At 43.3% G+C, this 16,894-nt stretch overlaps 1 protein-coding gene across 1 annotated transcript in view; it reads left to right on the top strand.

Annotated features, from left to right (window-relative positions):
• Positions 1–16,894, top strand: part of Glg1 (Golgi apparatus protein 1) — a 120,813-nt gene that overhangs the window by 38,465 nt on the left and 65,454 nt on the right. The window contains exons 6-9 of the mRNA XM_037428514.2: positions 583–763; positions 3,437–3,663; positions 7,997–8,118; positions 12,824–12,925. Coding sequence (XP_037284411.2) covers positions 583–763; positions 3,437–3,663; positions 7,997–8,118; positions 12,824–12,925 — 632 coding nt within the window. The remainder of the gene's footprint in view (positions 1–582; positions 764–3,436; positions 3,664–7,996; positions 8,119–12,823; positions 12,926–16,894) is intronic.

A 16,894-nucleotide genomic window follows, 5' to 3' on the forward strand; every position in this document is an offset into this window, starting at 1 on the left:
CACTAATATTTTAGCATCCACTACTTGTACAAGCTTGTTGCTTATGTAGAAACCACATAAGTTATAATGCACAAGGCTTCTACACCATGAGCTGAAGAGCTACTGGTTCATATAGAACACTGGCTCTTCGCACACTCACTTATAAGACAAATTGCCGCAATGGCATTTGTATTATGGCTTAAAGCAGTGACTTTGATGCAGAGCATTATGAAGTGCCATTTATAGCGAATATAAGTAGTTTGCAGGGTCTGCACATACTATAAAAGACATTATACAGTGAACCATACTGAGCCTTAATTTATCAACTTTTGATTTATGCACTCGCTGTGTTACTGGTGCACAAACACATTGCTTGATATCTTGGGATAGCTAAATTTTGAAGACAGCAGTTGTGGTTATAGGCAAGTCTGGCATGTGAAGAAAAAGGATGCATTGTGGCCTTACATTCTGTCATCAAGCTTCTAACATGGAAAAGGTTGAAATGGTGAATCACGCTCCTCTTTTAAGGCTTGCGCAGTGCACCAAGCATATTTTTGTTTTTTTATCACATATGCGAATACCTGTTGTACATGACACACGCAGTGCCGTGAGAAGCTGGCCCAGAGGGAGCAGCTGACAATGCAGGACTTCCGGGTGAGCCAAGGTCTGAGCGCAGCATGTCTGCAAGACATCCGCATGTATCGCTGTCGTGAAAAAACCTCAAATCGCCGGGAGTTCCGCTTGGCCCAGATCCTCCTTTGCCTTGAGAATGCAATGCATAAAGGTAAATATGAATATTGAAGATGTCCAGAAGTCATGCTTTTGATATTTACATCGCATAATTACTTGACGTCTGAAAGCGAGCATTTAACTCAGTTTAAAGTGACACTAAATGTATACACGAAATCAGACCAATAAAGTAGTGTTTCAAAACATTTGGTTGATCAAATCTAGGCTAATGGTGCAGCCATTTTCTTACGCAGCTGAAAATGGCCACACTTCATTACATTGAGTTGAGTGCTTAAACAACTTCAACAGCAGTATCTGTGTGTGATGTCATGGATCTAAGTGTACTTCCATCTAGTGGGGCTTTGGCACAGTAAAAGTTCTTGGAACTTGCTTTGTTCCATGTTTGGCTCCTTTTGAATACGGTGTAGTCCATCTTTACCAGCAAAAATTTAGCTTATCGTTGGCAAAGAGAGTGAAAGCACATTGTCATTGCAAACTGGGGTGAATGGAGGAACCTTACAAGTATCTCATATGAGACATCTAAGTAAGAAAACCAACTTGTTCAGGTGATCTAATTAGTCATACCTCTAAGCAGGAAATAATCAAGGATTTAGCCATTTTTATTTTGTCTATAAGCAATCCATGCACTTCAAATATGGCTGGCATGCTTTCCATTCCCTAGAAAATAAAATTGGTGAATAGTGTTGAATAGTCCTGGTGAATAGTGTTGCCACAGTCCTGCCTGCGAAAAAAATAAAGAGTGCTCCTCTCATGCCATGGAGACTGAGGCAGCTTTGTGCATACGGGGCAGGGCTCCCTCATACACAACACCATTGGGCTTCACCGAGTTCTTCAGTGATGGAGACAGCAAAGCTCACACCGCTGTCGCTGAGGCCAAGGTATATGGTAAAGTTGTCGTGGACAAGTAGTAGTGCACAAACCATGTGGCCAAGCGTCTTGGCACTGCTCTTGGGAAACTGCCAACACGACTTCCATGAGAAGAAAAGCTAAAAGATGACATGATTCAGAAGCTGCAAAACTTTTACCGTATTGCAATCACAAACAATAGAGGTGATATTCTGAAAATGGATCGCACCATCTGGGTCTCGTATTTCCACTCATCATCGAGTAACACCGCAGGCAGCCACCGATATTGTGCAGAAGGGGTGACTGCCTGGTGCAAGCATAGGCGAGCCGAAGCCCTTGGGGAGGCCCCACCCGACCACACACCAATCTTGACCAAGGCTCAAGGATTGGCTGTGCTTCCCATTTACAAGCGCCTCACAGATGAAAAGTTGCTGGTACACTGTCTTCAAGGAAAGACCCAAAACGCTGCAGAATCCTTGAACAGGAAAACCTGGCTGTTGTGTCCGAAGACGAAGTTTGCCTCCAGGACAACAGTGGAAACTGCAGCTGCAATGACCGTGCTGTGGCTTAATAAAAAGCATTCAAGCTTCGAACACGTGTTAGAAGAGCTTGGTGTAGTGTCACCAGATCAACTGATCACCCTGGGCGAATCCCGCGACCAGAGGAGAATCCAAAGAATGTCTGTGTGTGAAACAGCCAAAGTAAGGGCTCATCGTCGCAACATGCCGAAAAAAGCACACCTCAATGACTCCCTTCTCAAGCAGGGATAAGGAAGTACACATGAAGCAGAACAATTTTAAGTGCTCTAGCTGTGCCACTTTTATGCTCTCACAAAGTTTCATGCAAATCGCACTGTGTAATCATGAGTAAACATATTTATAACTTTCAAAGGCATTTTTTGCAATTTTCAATTTGAGGTAATTCTCGCATCTTGTGCACAAACTTTTTTACAGATCTTCGTCATCCACTCTAGAATATAAGTATCTGCTTGGGGTTGCAATATACATCACAGATTTTTTGTTCCACAACTTCATATGCTGATAGATAGATGTAAAATGTACATATGGTACCTTTGATTTTTTGTGTTTAATGCAGCAGGTTAATCTCTTACTTGAGATACTTTTCTGTATTGTGCTGCTCCGATTCTGCGAGAAAATTTTTAGTAAGTTTTAAAGTGTGCACCAGAAGCCCTATATTTTGTTATCAAAGTTGTAGTAACTCTGGAACTACTATAGCTATCAGATCAGATTACAGTTATGAAATCAGTATTGCAAGCTTTATTAACACCTAAAATTTCAAGGATCTGGGTCAAGAAATAAAAAAAAACCTTTTTCAAGTAGCATCTCCGCTTAAGCATCCACACTGATTTCTTATAATGTTTAACCTCAGTATTAACATGCTGCTGGTAGTAAATAACTGTGCCAATTGTGATTGAATAAGCCCAAGAATATAGGAAAGCTACACATGTAACAAAGAGTGCTATGCATTTAGTTCCCATTAGTGTGGGTGATATTTTCATTCCCTCTATGTTTAATCCAATCGCAGATGGGAAACAAGTTTTGCTAATCACAATCTAGTTACCCTGTGATTTCCAAGATATTGCTAACAGTGAGCTTTCAAGGTTAGTAATGGCTTGTGTGTAGGCTAGTTGGTTAAGGGTCACGGGGTCTTGCTTTGAAAAAAAGACATGAAATTAGAATGATAAGAAGGTGGTGCACACAGGAGATAATGAGTTAATGTAGTTTTAGAGTGGGGCTGTGGCCCAAGCAAGAACTGCACATTTAATGAGTGGTTGTGTAGTATTGCTGCATTTTGCAGTTATCTTTTATAGATGTAAAGATGGCTTGCTTTTAATCCTTAGAATATCCAGTGGGAGCTGAATGTCAGCAGGAGATGTTGGAGCACCGTCGCTTTCTTCTTGAGAATTACCAACTCACACCAGACCTTGCGTCGTCATGTGAGCAGGATATTGCAACCTTTTGCCGGCGACGTCTCGAGCCCAATGGCAAGACCCTCCACTGCCTAATGAGGCATGCCAGACCTTCAGCTCAAGGGAGCCAGCGTCTTTCAGACCAGTGCCGTCGACAGGTGAGGACACTCTTTCTTGTAATTTTACCGAGTACGCAAGGACTGGATTGTATTAAAAAAAAATTTTTGAGGCCCTCTTCTATTTTGGAGAAGGGAGGCAATGTTGGACACAGTGTGAAAGTATCATGAATTTATGATACTTCGGAATACTTTTTGCACAACTCTACAGCAGTTCCCACTAGCCCTGCAAAGGTATTGGTAGCGCCCAACCATTAAATTGAACGTAAGCTCAAACAACCTCGGAAAGGAGCAGCGCTTCGAAATAGGTAATAGTGCACTTGAAGTTGTAAAAGACTATGTCTACTTAGGGCAGGTAATAACCGCAGAGCCGAACCACGAGATCGAAGTAACTAGAAGAATAAGAATGGGGTGGAGCACATTCGGCAAGCACTCTCAAATTATGACAGGTAGATTGCCACTATCCCTCAAGAGGAAGGTATATAACAGCTGTATCTTGCCAGTACTTAACTACGGAGCAGAAACCTGGAGACTTACAGAGAGGGTTCAGCTTAAATTGAGGACGACGCAGCGAGCAATGGAAAGAAAAATGGTAGGTGTAACCTTAAGAGACAAGAAGAGAGCAGAGTGGATTAGGGGACAAACGGGGGTTAAGGATATCATAGTTGAAATAAAGAAGAGGAAATGGACGTGGGCCGGGCATGTAGCGCGTAGACAGGATAACCGCTGGTCATTAAGGGTAACTAACTTGATTCCCAGAGAAGGGAAGCGGGTTAGGGGGAGACAGAAGGTTAGGTGGGCAGATGAGATTAAGAAGTTTGCGGGTATAAATTGGCAGCAGCAAGCACAGAACCGGGTTAACTGGCGGAACATGGGAGAGGCCTTTGTCCTGCAGTGGACGTAGTCAGGCCGATGATGATGATGATGAAGCTCAAATTTTGCTTCTGTACATATATTAATCTTCTTACATGAAAATAGTAAATTAAATGCTCTTATACCTTTTTATTCTTAAACCTAGGTATAACAAGGTGAAATTTCTGCTTTACATTGGTGCAGTTGAACCTTGATATGAAAATGTTTGTGATAAAACACATTTTTTTGCAAATATTTTTTGTGTGTCTGCTACATTGAAACGCACATTTTTTCTCTCAATATAGCAGACTAGTTTAATGACTTTTAAAAACTTGAAATTACTTTTGAGGTTTGACATGCTGAAACTACAACATACTTATAAAGTGCACCAAGTAGGGTATTGACTTTGATAAACCTGAAGTTTTTTAACGTGCCTTTATGACTGTCTTTTGCCACTATATTGGGGGATCCAGTTCAAAGAAAAGAGCGCGACCCGGTTCGCTAACCCTTCGGTCACTTTATGCGCTTCTTCATTACCGGGATTTCTGAGTGAGCTGGATCAGGCTAAATTGATTTTGGTTTTGTAGTTCAGAATTTTTCAGGACCTTGAGTGTACCGTATTTACTTGTGTACTGAATGCACTTTTTTCCTAGAAAAATTAAAACAAAGTTGGAGGTGCACTTATTATGTGGGGCAAATTTTATGAAAACTTTTTCAGGATGAGCAAAAAATACGGTGATGCAAAAAAAAAAAAACTTAGATCGCTTAGCATTTTTCAAATAATCATATGCTGTTTGGAAGCAGCTTCTTTGTTGCCCTTCACTCATCTTCGGTTGTTGAAGGTACTATCTTCTGCAAGCTGTCCCTGTGCCGCCCGCGCACTTTGTAAAAACGTTTTGCATCTTCTTTTTTTTCGCAATCGTTTAACCGCAACAGTGGTATCTGCTGTGATTTCAAGGGTCACACAGAAGCGTGCACTACGACGTTACGATGCATTTCGCCAACTTCGTGGCAACCTTGCATGACGAAGGCGCCGCCGTCATTCACATAGCACCAAGCTACCACCGAAGCATCCAAAACAAACAGTCAATAACAAGATTAGCGACAAAATGTGGCTGCTGTCTCGCTGTTCACAAGAGAAGTTACTGTAAAAAAGGTAGCTTACATCTTGCGTTCCTTGAAGTACATGCGAATAACAAGCAGGAAGAGCAAATTGCAACTGAATTGGTGGTGCTGCCATGTTACGGAAATCGTCATGATTTTTTCAGGGCAACAAGTAATTTTTTCTGGTTTTCCAGAAAGCTGAAACATGATGGCGACGAATGGCCTTTCGCGACAGCCATGGCGACAGCAAACACTGTCGTCGTCGCTTGAAAATCGCGGGCATGTAGGTGGGCCTTAAAGTTCCGTATATTTGCAGGAAGCGACCGTCCGTTAGCGTGGGCAGTTTTGTGACCTTCGTTCACTGTGTGCTTATCAGCTGCGATGTCTCTACACTTGCACCGTTTCTGAACCCTGCTGTGGTGCGCGGATAATAAAAAAAATGCTAGACCTGCGCGGAACGTGCAGCACAGTCATAGCGAAAGCTGGAAGAGCGGCCTTTCAGAGTCCTTTCTAAACACTCTTTGGGCAACAGCTGCAAGCACACTTGCTGGATACCCACTATGCCATAAATAATAATTTTTTGGTAGTAGGCCGGCATTCGCTATGTTATTTTTGTCACTCTTTGGAGAAGCATGGTATCCGCTGCACATTGCATGGAATTTTGTTCAAATATTTTATGCAGTGGCTCACGAAAATGAAGAATCATGCCTGAAGTGAGCATGCGCCACAGTTAATAGATGATCAAGAACAAGATTTTGTAATGGGTTTGAGCATTTGACAACTCACTCGTTATGCGATTCGCATTGTGTGATGCCTGGTTGTTCCTTTGCTGTTCTAAAATGCTTCATTACTAATATCAACACATTCCTTTCCCGACATCAAGCCTGCCTAAGGAAAGTTTGCAACGGAGTTTCAAGAACTAGCATGGCTCTATGTTTGACTACTGGGCTGGCATGCAGGGGACCTGGGTTCGATTCCCTCAGTGTCCTTGGTGTTTTTATTTACTAGCTTTTTTTCTTATTTTGTGCAATAGTGGCTTTGAACACCGGTGACAGTGGCAGACAACTATGGTGCCGCACGTGACCCTTGTTGTGATCTCGTGCTTTAAAAAGACAGGGAATGGGCCGCGCGTAAATAGAACAATGCGGCGGAAGGTGAAGGGGGCGAGGGAGTGAGTCGAGGTGGCCGATGAGAGTTGGCATAATAATAAAAAATAAAAGAGATCCTATGGGCAAGGAGGCGCCAGGTGTCAGTTAACGGGACTACAGCAGACGAATGTAGGGGGTGCGTTTGCTACGCAGGGGAAAAAAAAACAACTGATTTTGACGATTGAAGTTGGGGGTGCGTTTATTATCCGAGTGCATTCATTACATGAGTAAATATGGTATTTAGTCCCACACATCCTCTCACAGCGCTGGGAATTGGGCTCTTAAAGTCTCTAAGGACATTGTGGATAGTTGGATTCATGATGGCGAGCTCTATGTCTCCTTCTTTGACCTCCTACATTGAGCTTACGAATAAGTAGAAAAATGACAGGAGATTAACCCCATACCCCTAAAGCAACCTAATGAGTGTAGGCCGCTATCCTTTGGCGAATTCATACTAACACCCTTGCTTCTCCTCATTGCTAATCTATCTTCACAGGGGGAAAGATTGACTCAGGATGCAATAATTGCAATAAAAATGCATAGCAAACAAAAATTTCATCTTTTGGGATTGTGAGGGCTTTCTCCCTTCCAGAAAGCTTGTGCCAGCCCCCTTAGATATGACATAAGAGACCTTAATACGGTTCCTTTATGAAAAGCTGCAAAAAGCAGTCATTGCCTGTGCGGAAGAGGTCACAGGAGATGAGCTACGAGCTCCAAGCCCCTAAAATTTCTTTTAATAAAGTTGTACCCTTCTCCTAGCCACGTGTGTTCATTACCATCAGGCCATTATAAAGACATGGTGGATTGCATGCCATGCTGATGCAATTTATGAACAATGTCGTAGGGTGTCAGTTTTATGTGTCTGCCATAAACCCCCTTCCTTTTTAAGTTTTCAAAAGTTTAACTAATTTTAAAGCCTGAGCTTGTAGTAAATAAACACACAGACAAAAAAGAGGGATGACAGGATGATGGGCTTACTTCCAACATATTATTTATTAAGCAGAGGTGAAACATGTATGTTGACCAGTTGTGCCTTCATTCACTAAATATTTTAGTGGAAGTAAGCACATCACACTGTCATCACTTTTGTTGTCCGTATCTTTTTTGTGTGCTACAAGTTCAGCTATATATCGCTACCAGCAACCGCATTCTTATATACATCTGAATTTCAAAGCTCAACAGCTTGGCGGGTGTGACTGCTGTATGCGTTGAAGCTTTGTTAAAAAAGTGCAAGCCCATTCTTATTTTGGTTGATGCATTTTCAAAATAAGGTGGAGCATGTACTGAAGGTTTCTGGTGCTGGAGAGGATTGGCGAGTGGATCCTGTTCTCCAAGAAGCCTGCCAATCCACTGCTTCACACCTCTGCCAGGACGTCAAGCCAGGACGGGGAAGGTATCAGCTTTTGACTGTAACGACATTTTTGAGGGGTGTCGTGCTTGTGCAGTTCAGAAAAGTAATGCTACATAGCTAAATGATTTTATTCATTCATATTTTATTCATATTCATTAAATGATTTTAAATGATTTTATTCTGCAAAGCACTAGAGAAAATTTTATGTTGCCTAGCCCTTGTGCGATATCCTCACCGTGGTGCTTGTACTAGCATCCTATGTGTTGTAGTTGTACTGGCGTATGAAAGTTGCTTTTTTATTTCCATGATTCATTCATCTATTGTGGGGAATTAGCATTATTTTCTATAGACCTAAAATACAAAGACCAATGTTATCAATAATACATAGAAGAGAGAATTCAATGCAAAATGCATTCTTGTACAGTTGAACTTTGCTACGAAATTCATGGGGATCGCAAAAAATTTCATTCTAGCGGTAATTTAGTTATCACCAAATAAAGTGGTAAGTAAAGAGAAAAAAGATGTACCACATTTAAGGGGGCAGTTTATTTCCAAAACTGAAAAAAATCACTTATTTTTGACTGCTTGCGCTTTCGCACGAGCAACCGCAGAATGCGCTGCTCACATACTGTGAGGAGCTGCATAGCGACATCGTTGTTATGGGCACCAAGGAAACTACGCAGCATGCCCAAGGAGTCTGTGATCTGTGACGCGGTCACTGGTGTCGCACCACCCGAACACCATGCGCGGCTTCGTCATCGTCGGATGAATCGGCAGTGCCGGTAGCTGCACGAGCACTTCTGAAGATCTCGGCATCACTCAGCTGCTCATACATGATCACATCCGCGTCGGCATTAACATAATTGCTCAGGGCAACGCTCTCTGGTACAATGTCAGCATCCTCGAAAGCTGCCCATGCGGAAGTTTCCGCATCTTGTTCGGTCCAGTGGTCGGCAGGTTTCACGCCATGACTTGTGCAGGCCAAGTTCATCTCTTCGGGCTGAAACTCTGCGAGCACAAAACATAACATCACGCTGTGTCGACATCCATGCGGCAGCCAACATTTGCCAGCCATGAACAAGTCGACTTTGGTGTCGCAGCCAAGCTCTGTGTTGAGAACATAATTCACTGAAGAAGCCTTGATAGGTATGTGTGCTTTAAGCTGTTGATGGCGCCTTGATCTAAAGGCTGAATCAGCAATGTGCAGTTGTGCAGAAAAAACTTCACCCCAACGTTCGTCAGTTTGACGTTGCTGTCTAGGCGATGTGCTGAGCAATTATACAGCAGCAAGCAAACTTTTCTGTCTTGCTTTTTCATGTCGTTGTCGAACGTAACAATCCAGTCAGTAAAAATGGCCCTTGTCATCCATGAATGGCTGTTGGCAACATACTTCACTGGCAGGTTTTTCGTGTCCTTGAAGCATCGCGGTTTGGCGCTTTTGTCGATAACGTAAAGGGGCCATTTGTCGGACCCGTTCATATTTGTACTAAGCAACACAGTGACTCACTTTTTGCTCTGCTTGCGTCAGTGGCACTGTTTGCCTTCGAAGTCAAGCATCTTTGCTGGTAGCATTTCATAGAAGAGCCTGGTCTCGTCCGCATTGTACACGTCGGGCGCAGCGTACTTCTCAACAATGTCAGCAGTGTTCGACGTGATCCACGATGACACATCATCACAGTCTGCAGAAGCGGACTCTTCAGACAGCGTCTTCCCGATAATCTCATGGCGTTCCTTAAATCGGTTGAGCCACGTGGCACTTGCCTTGATGTTTTCGTTGATGCCTAAAATGCAGGCGTTGTTCAGTGCTTTCTGCTGAATTAGGCTACCACTGATCGATATCTTCCTAGCCCTGGTTTTTCAAAACCAGGCATACACTGCCGTGTCAAGTTCTTCATGGGCTGGCTGGGTCGTATTCTTCCGTTAGGCAGATGTGCCCGACACTAGTGCATTTAAAATGCTCGCTTTGGGCTTCGGTATCGTTGACAGCGAGCTCGTCAAGATACCGTATTTCTTGGCGATACATTCCTTTTTTTAACCTGCTGCTGCCACGGCAATTGTTTCCACCTTCTGCTCTAGCGAAAGAAACTTCCGTTTCTTACTCTGTGGCGCACTGTGCCGCAAGCCCTCACTGCCCTAGACCGAGAAAAACATAATACGCAGGTTGAAGCTAACAAGGTGCTGGACTACTGATCTACTGAGCTAATGCGATGAGGCACAAGGCAGGGGCAAACCAGGACCAACACTGCCAGCGCCACAGAACACGTGTCGGGTGGGTGGGGGGAAGAAATCAAAAAGACGAGCCAGCAGCCAATATGCAATGTGTGGATTTGGCTTGGCTTTCGCGGCATAACTCTATACCTCAAAAAATGTTGAGGAGCATTGTCATCAACCACAAATGATGGTGTCCCCCATGGTGTCGTGATTTTGCAGAATTTTGCAGGTTACGTGAAATTAGGTCAAGTTTAGTGTGTTTACGGTCGTTTTAGCTGTCCGATAACCAAGAAAATGCTTACTGTAGACTCTGAATGTGGGCCAGCTAATAAGAATTTTTTGTTGTAGACAGCGCAAGAAAAAAAAAAGCAAAGACAGCCGCTGTCATGTGTACTTCTTTTCTTTTTTCGTGCTGTTTTTAAGGATAGAAAGTGTTGTCACTTCAATTTACTAATTAGCATGGTTCGATTTGTGGCAAGTCGAGTAACTCATGTCCCAGAAAAATTTCGTTGAACCGGGAGAATAAAGATGTGGTTCATTTTAGAGGAGCTTTTAATACATTAGAGCCTATGGGATGCGGGTAGGGAATTAAAGAACGTATGTGAAGCGGAAATTTTGTTGTAGCGGAGTTTGTTTACGCTTCTTGCCGTAAGCACAGTACTAGCCGTCATTAACGTTTTAATGAGAGAGAGATAAACTGAAACCAATGTACTCAACCAATGATGGTACTTTCTTCTGTTTGACACCCCTCCCCTTTTTGTGATCACGTTGGCAACGCATCTCTAAATTTTTTTAGACATTCGGAAATTCAAAAGATTGTAAGCGCACCACGCATGGCATGCTTCCATTCTCTGACATGCGTGCCTGCTTGCTCGAACATGTTTGCAGAATCGCAGCCCTTGAAAAAGGTTGTTTTGATTATAGTGTACTACTGCTTATAGTTTGGATATTCGTGACTTTTGTAGCTTACGTTGTAAGTGGCCTATACTGTATAATCAAGTAAAATAGTCTGCAAAACCTAAATTACCTTCGCTTTTTGCGCCAGTGGCAACTGTTAGGTGCGGAAATTAAAAACTCCTGCATCTCAAGTACTTTTGTGCAGTGAACTGCAAACAGCCACATGCTTAGTAGCAGCTCTCCGCCATTTCACATCTTTCTCCCTCTGTCAGTATTGCATAGTATTGTGCAGGCCTGTGTAGGTAGGCATGGTTAGTGCATGGTCTCCTTTATTACATCGGATAGGCATGGTCAAAGTGGGGCCTTTGAGATTGTGTTGAATCGATTTCAGAGGCCACACCTAATAGAGTAAGTCTGATCTCTAACTGTGCAATGCTATTGTGAGCCATTTCTCGTTACAATGGTCAGAATGACTAGCGTGCCCTTTTCTCCCACTATTGAACACTGATGTGGCTTTATGGAGCCTCTGAGGTTGCATTGGGGCTGCAGTGACCTTGGGAGCCATAAGCTGCCAAATCAAGCTAGTGGTGAAGTTCATTTGCCTATGGCTTGTGAGTAAAGTAGGTGGGTTGGTAGTGTACTGTTTGTTCACAATAAACATTTTGTTTGCTGTGGCCTTTCTTCAACCACATCACTGTTTCACTGGTTTTGCTGCTATGTGGATGAGCCAGACGAAAAACTGCAATGAAACACCATAGCATTGGAACATCATGCAGCTATTATAAAGGCAATTGCTCCAGTTGCTAAGAAGTCGCACTATGCTGATGCCAAATAATAATGTACTGCTTCAATAAAACTTTATTGCATATATGGCTACACAATTTCATTGGGCTGTAACACCATGTTCCTGTTTGCGTGCTTAAGGTTTTGCCCTTTATTGGCGTGTATTACAGTAACGGGCAGTAGTAAATATAACAAAGTACTAGCTATAACAAAACATATTTTGGCTTCCCCCTACACCTTGCTTATACGTAATGTGGTTTCAGTGAACACCTTATCGAATTATCATAAACGTTGAAGAAAGTTTTGATACGTGAAGGTACATCTTGGATCAAGGAGTAACTTCTCAACTTTTGATGGTCACTTAAAACTGGTCACTGGTCAGACAAGCAAGTATGCATATCACTATTGCATTGTGCTGTACAATTTGCTATTGTGGAATTGTTCTTTTAAAACTTATAAGTGTATATCATATGAGGGAGCAATACTTTAATGACATCTGTATACATTGCATTTGTTTTGACTGTTTCATATGTTTATTTTGTATAAATTGAGTATTTTGTGACTGAATATTTCTTTGTTGCTGCTGCATGAATACTGTAGAAATGACAGTCAGTGCTTGTCACACACATGTATGCTTTAATGGGAAAATTAATTGTTGTCTTCAAGATTTATTTTGCACATTATCTTTGTTATGTGGAGACCTTGGCACTGTAATGTACTTCTTTGTTTTCTTTAAGTATCATATGTGAAAAGACACTTGAACTGAAAGTGAAAGTTGTGCTTTCTGTAAAGAAAAAAAAAATCAATGTATTCTAAGTTTATTAAGACACCTATTGAAAAGACCTTGGGATTTCAGGATGCTGTCATGCTTAATGGATCAAGTCAGCAACATTGCCATGAAGGACACCTGCCGAGAAGCCTTGCTGCAGATCCAGTATTTTGTCGCACGTGACTTCAAGTATGTTTTTGCTTTTTGTTCAGTTCCGCTGTGTGTATACTTTTCTTGTACCTATGGGAATACTTGCGGGTGTTGGTTCATGTGTTGTCTTCATATTCTAGCCTTTCAAGGATTTATTGGTGTTGTTTTCAGCTGGTCGAGAATTATGTTTGGTAGGGTAAAAGAATGAGTCCTAACCTGCAAAAGAAGGCATAGTCTAATGGGAATGAATTAGCACCTGAATATTGTCTCAAATTGGTGGAAACTGGAGTCCAACAAAGGCAGGACGTATGTATTCTGTAGGAAAAGAGCATCAAAGGCCATGCTCAGTACCGAAGAGTGTTTCCGACATGTGCGTGCACTCTAGCCCATTCTTGCCATCAAAACGTTCTGACAATGCATGCGATCGGCACCCGCCAATTGGTGGCTTAAACGTTCTGACAATGCATGCGATTGGCACCCGCCAATTGGTGGCTGTCTCGGTATGGTGCATTGTGTTGACTTGGACTCATCAGGGTCGATGCTTGTAGCTAGGGCTGTCTTGGGTTGTTATCTATTATTGTTCCTTCTACCGTATTTACTCGCGTAATGAACCCACCTTTTTTTTTTTTTTCAGCAAAGTTGATGCTAATTTGGGAGGAGGGTTTATTACGCAGGAGAAAAAAGTCACGGGAGTTATAACCGCAAAAATTTTGCGTGATGGCTGCACGACTAATTTTTTTGTTTTTTTCCCGTAATGAAAGTGTACGGATCGACGCCAAAGTGTCGTCCAGCCACTCTGTTCCAATGCTCCAGCGCATGCTGTTTGTAACCAGCAGTGTAGCTAGCGTGCCGGTCAAACGCGCCCTGCCCAGCAGGTGTCCCAACTAAGTTCACAACAGCAAACCCATAAACAAAAACGCAGCGTCGGATGGGGGTGCAAAAAGGTTGCGTTAGACGTTGCGGATGTACAACGTGCTGTCGGCGCAGTAGGTGCGGCTGCGCTTAGCATGGCCTTCGAGATGGTGAGCGCGCAGCGTGTTTCTATGGGGCGCGCGGTTTTGGAGGTCGGGCACTTTGTTTTTGAATCACTGTGCTTGCGTGGCGCTATCGGCAAAGACGTTTCTCCGGCATTCGACAGATGGCGCTTTACTGTAAAAGGCGCGACGTTCAAATTTTGATTGACGTCGTTAGCACTCGCGCTGCTCGCAGCTGTTTAGCATGGTTGCAAAACTGCTTTGATTTTTATTGCATTATTTTTTGATATAATGGCTTGATTCAACATTGCTCCGATCGTCAACTGCAATGGCTATCATAATGAAATAAAATGAACAGATACAATAAAAAGTTTTTTTTTTTCTTTTTTCGGAGACCAAGGTGAAGGTGGTTCATTATGTGAGTGGGTTCATTATGGAGTAAATACGGTATTCACCTGTCTGCCAGAGTTGCTGAAAATTTGGCTACTTTTTAAGGCCGGTGGTGGCTAAAAACTGTCTTGGCTACTTGGCTCCTTTTCGGCAACTTTTTTTCCCCTCCATTGAAGCAATATTATCAGTGTTGTCGACCTGGGAGTTGCTAGTGTTTCAGTATATGGTACCAGATATGGCAGCCAAAGCAGGCTTCCTGTTCTAAAAATTTGATTCGGCACTTTGAGTGTGCAGATAATAAACTTCATTGAAAAGCTTGTCGCAGTGGCCTTACAGGTGCAATGGTCAGTGGTGGCGATCACAACACAAATGGAACACAAAACAAAAAACCACAAGTTTATGAACCGCCAGTCATACAAGCTTCGCACACACAAAGAAGATGCTTTTGGATATGTGGCTGGCACTCAGCGAGAATTACAGTCGATCCCGAATAAATCAAACTCGGATATATCGAATTATTGGCTATATCGAGCAGTCTAAAAAAAATTTGGGGACCCTTAAGCTTCGCCTTTAAGAGTTGAACGCGATAGCAAAATTTGGCCCTAGTGCACCCTTCAACCGCTAAGTGCATACTTATTAATATGTTTTGTTACATACACAAGCACACACACAAACATGCACACAGTAGATTGGACCAGCACGTGCTATTATCGCCGAATGGGCTCGTTTTCGTTGTGACACATGTCGAACAAAGTGCGTTAAGGGAGCCCTGAAACACTTTTTTAAGTAACCATAGAATGAGTTCACTAGAAGAGCTTATTGCCTCACGAATTCAACACCGCAAAAATTTTAAGAATCCGTCCAGTGCGAGTGGAGTTACAAAGGTTTGTCTCATCTCTCGTCCCGACGAAAGCCCTGGAAGCTAAGCAGGGAGGGGTGGTAGGGCAAAGAAACTACCGCGCCTTGTTACCTTGAGCACTTTTTTTTTCTTCGAACGCGCGGCTTTTCAGTGTGATTGCACGCGCATGCGTAGACAAGTAGCGGTCTCCTGCGGCTATCTCGGTAACTTGATTTTTTGGTCACAGACGCACAGATGATTTTTCGTTCACAACCAACAAGGCTGATGCCGGCGACAGATTTTCTTCGACATCGCATTAAAATATCCTTGAATTTCTCATGCAAAAGTATGGGATCAGTGCTCCCGTATATCGAACTCCCGCACAGCAGGACATTCGCTATATCGAACGCTGCGCCGTGCCCAAGGCCAGAAAGTGCATTTTTTTCTAGCAAATACAGTCGAATCTCGATAATTCGAACTCGAAAGGGCCCGAAAATTTGTTCGAATTAAAAGAAGTTCGAATTAATGAAAGCTAAATAAACGCAGGGCTGTCCATGCAGTGGTGTAAGTGCATTGACCTAACACACGAGGGGGAAGTTTCAGAAGACTTACATTTATTCACAAATTACAGGACATCCGTTATTAATTAAAGTATTTGGTAATGTGCGTCTGCACACGCTTGCCTTGCAGCGAGTCAATCACTTTCGCATGCAGCTTGCAAAGCATTTCTACTTCGGCTTTAGCATTCTCCTGGCAAGAGAAGTTGTGTGTGGAAATGTCCAGCGCCGACACTTTCCAAAGACAACGACAACAAGGACTGCATAGCGGAGCCTCCCTCTCTCTGCTACGCAGCCGCAGCCTGGCCAGCACGTGACGAGAAAGGAGGAGCCTCTCCATGCAGAGAGAAGCAGATCGGCATTTGAGAGGAAACCAACACTCCACAGCAGCCTTTTTTTTTTTTTTTTGCTCTCTTCGTGTGCGTCGTTAAAAAGAGAAGGGTTACGTGGCAGGCACGGGAAAGGGGGAAGCGTGGCACCGGTGTGTGAGAGACCCCCCCCCCTCAAGGCGCAGAGCCGTGCTCCCGCAAAGGGCAAAGGCTGCCGAAGATATTGCCTTTTTCCTTTCCTTCAACCACACATTTATTCAACCCAAGGACAGCTTTCTTTTTTTCCTCTCTCTGTTCGCGTGCGGCGTTCGAAGGAGGAAGGGTCTTTACGTGGCAGGGACGGAAAAGAGAGAAGCTTGACACGGGTGCGTCGCAGATCAGCATTTGAGAGAGAGCAAACATTCCAACGCAGCCTTTTCTTTCCTTTTCATTTCCTTCACGGGCAGCGTTGAGGTGTCGCAGGTGCCGCCGCGGGATTGGGCGGGGTGCTGAGAGCATTATAGGAGCGCGGTATGTTCGAATTAACAGTCGAAAGTGCTTGAGCGTTCGAATTACCAGGCGTTTTTGTCCATTGGAGTACACATAGCTTTGACGGGACCTCATCGTGAGTTCGAATTAACGGGAAGTTTGAATTAAGCAAGTTTGAATTAATGAGATTTGACTGTATTGATCAGTTTTCAACCTCGTTCTAACAAGTTTTGATTCCTTTGAGTGGGCAGGTGATGAAAAGGCGGTATTATTCCATCGTGCTGATTTGGTTCGTTGCGCTGCTCTTACGAGTGCATTGGCATGTTTGATGCACAATCTGCAGGTCTTAACGTGCGGGCATAGTGTTTTTCACAAAAAACTGATTGCCAATGACACCAAAATGAGAATGCTAGGTGATTCGGCGATCTGGTTGCAATGTTCGCATTCCCTTC

This window comes from Rhipicephalus microplus, chromosome X, assembly GCF_043290135.1.
Source record: "Rhipicephalus microplus isolate Deutch F79 chromosome X, USDA_Rmic, whole genome shotgun sequence".
NCBI classification, from domain to species: Eukaryota; Metazoa; Arthropoda; class Arachnida; order Ixodida; family Ixodidae; genus Rhipicephalus; species Rhipicephalus microplus.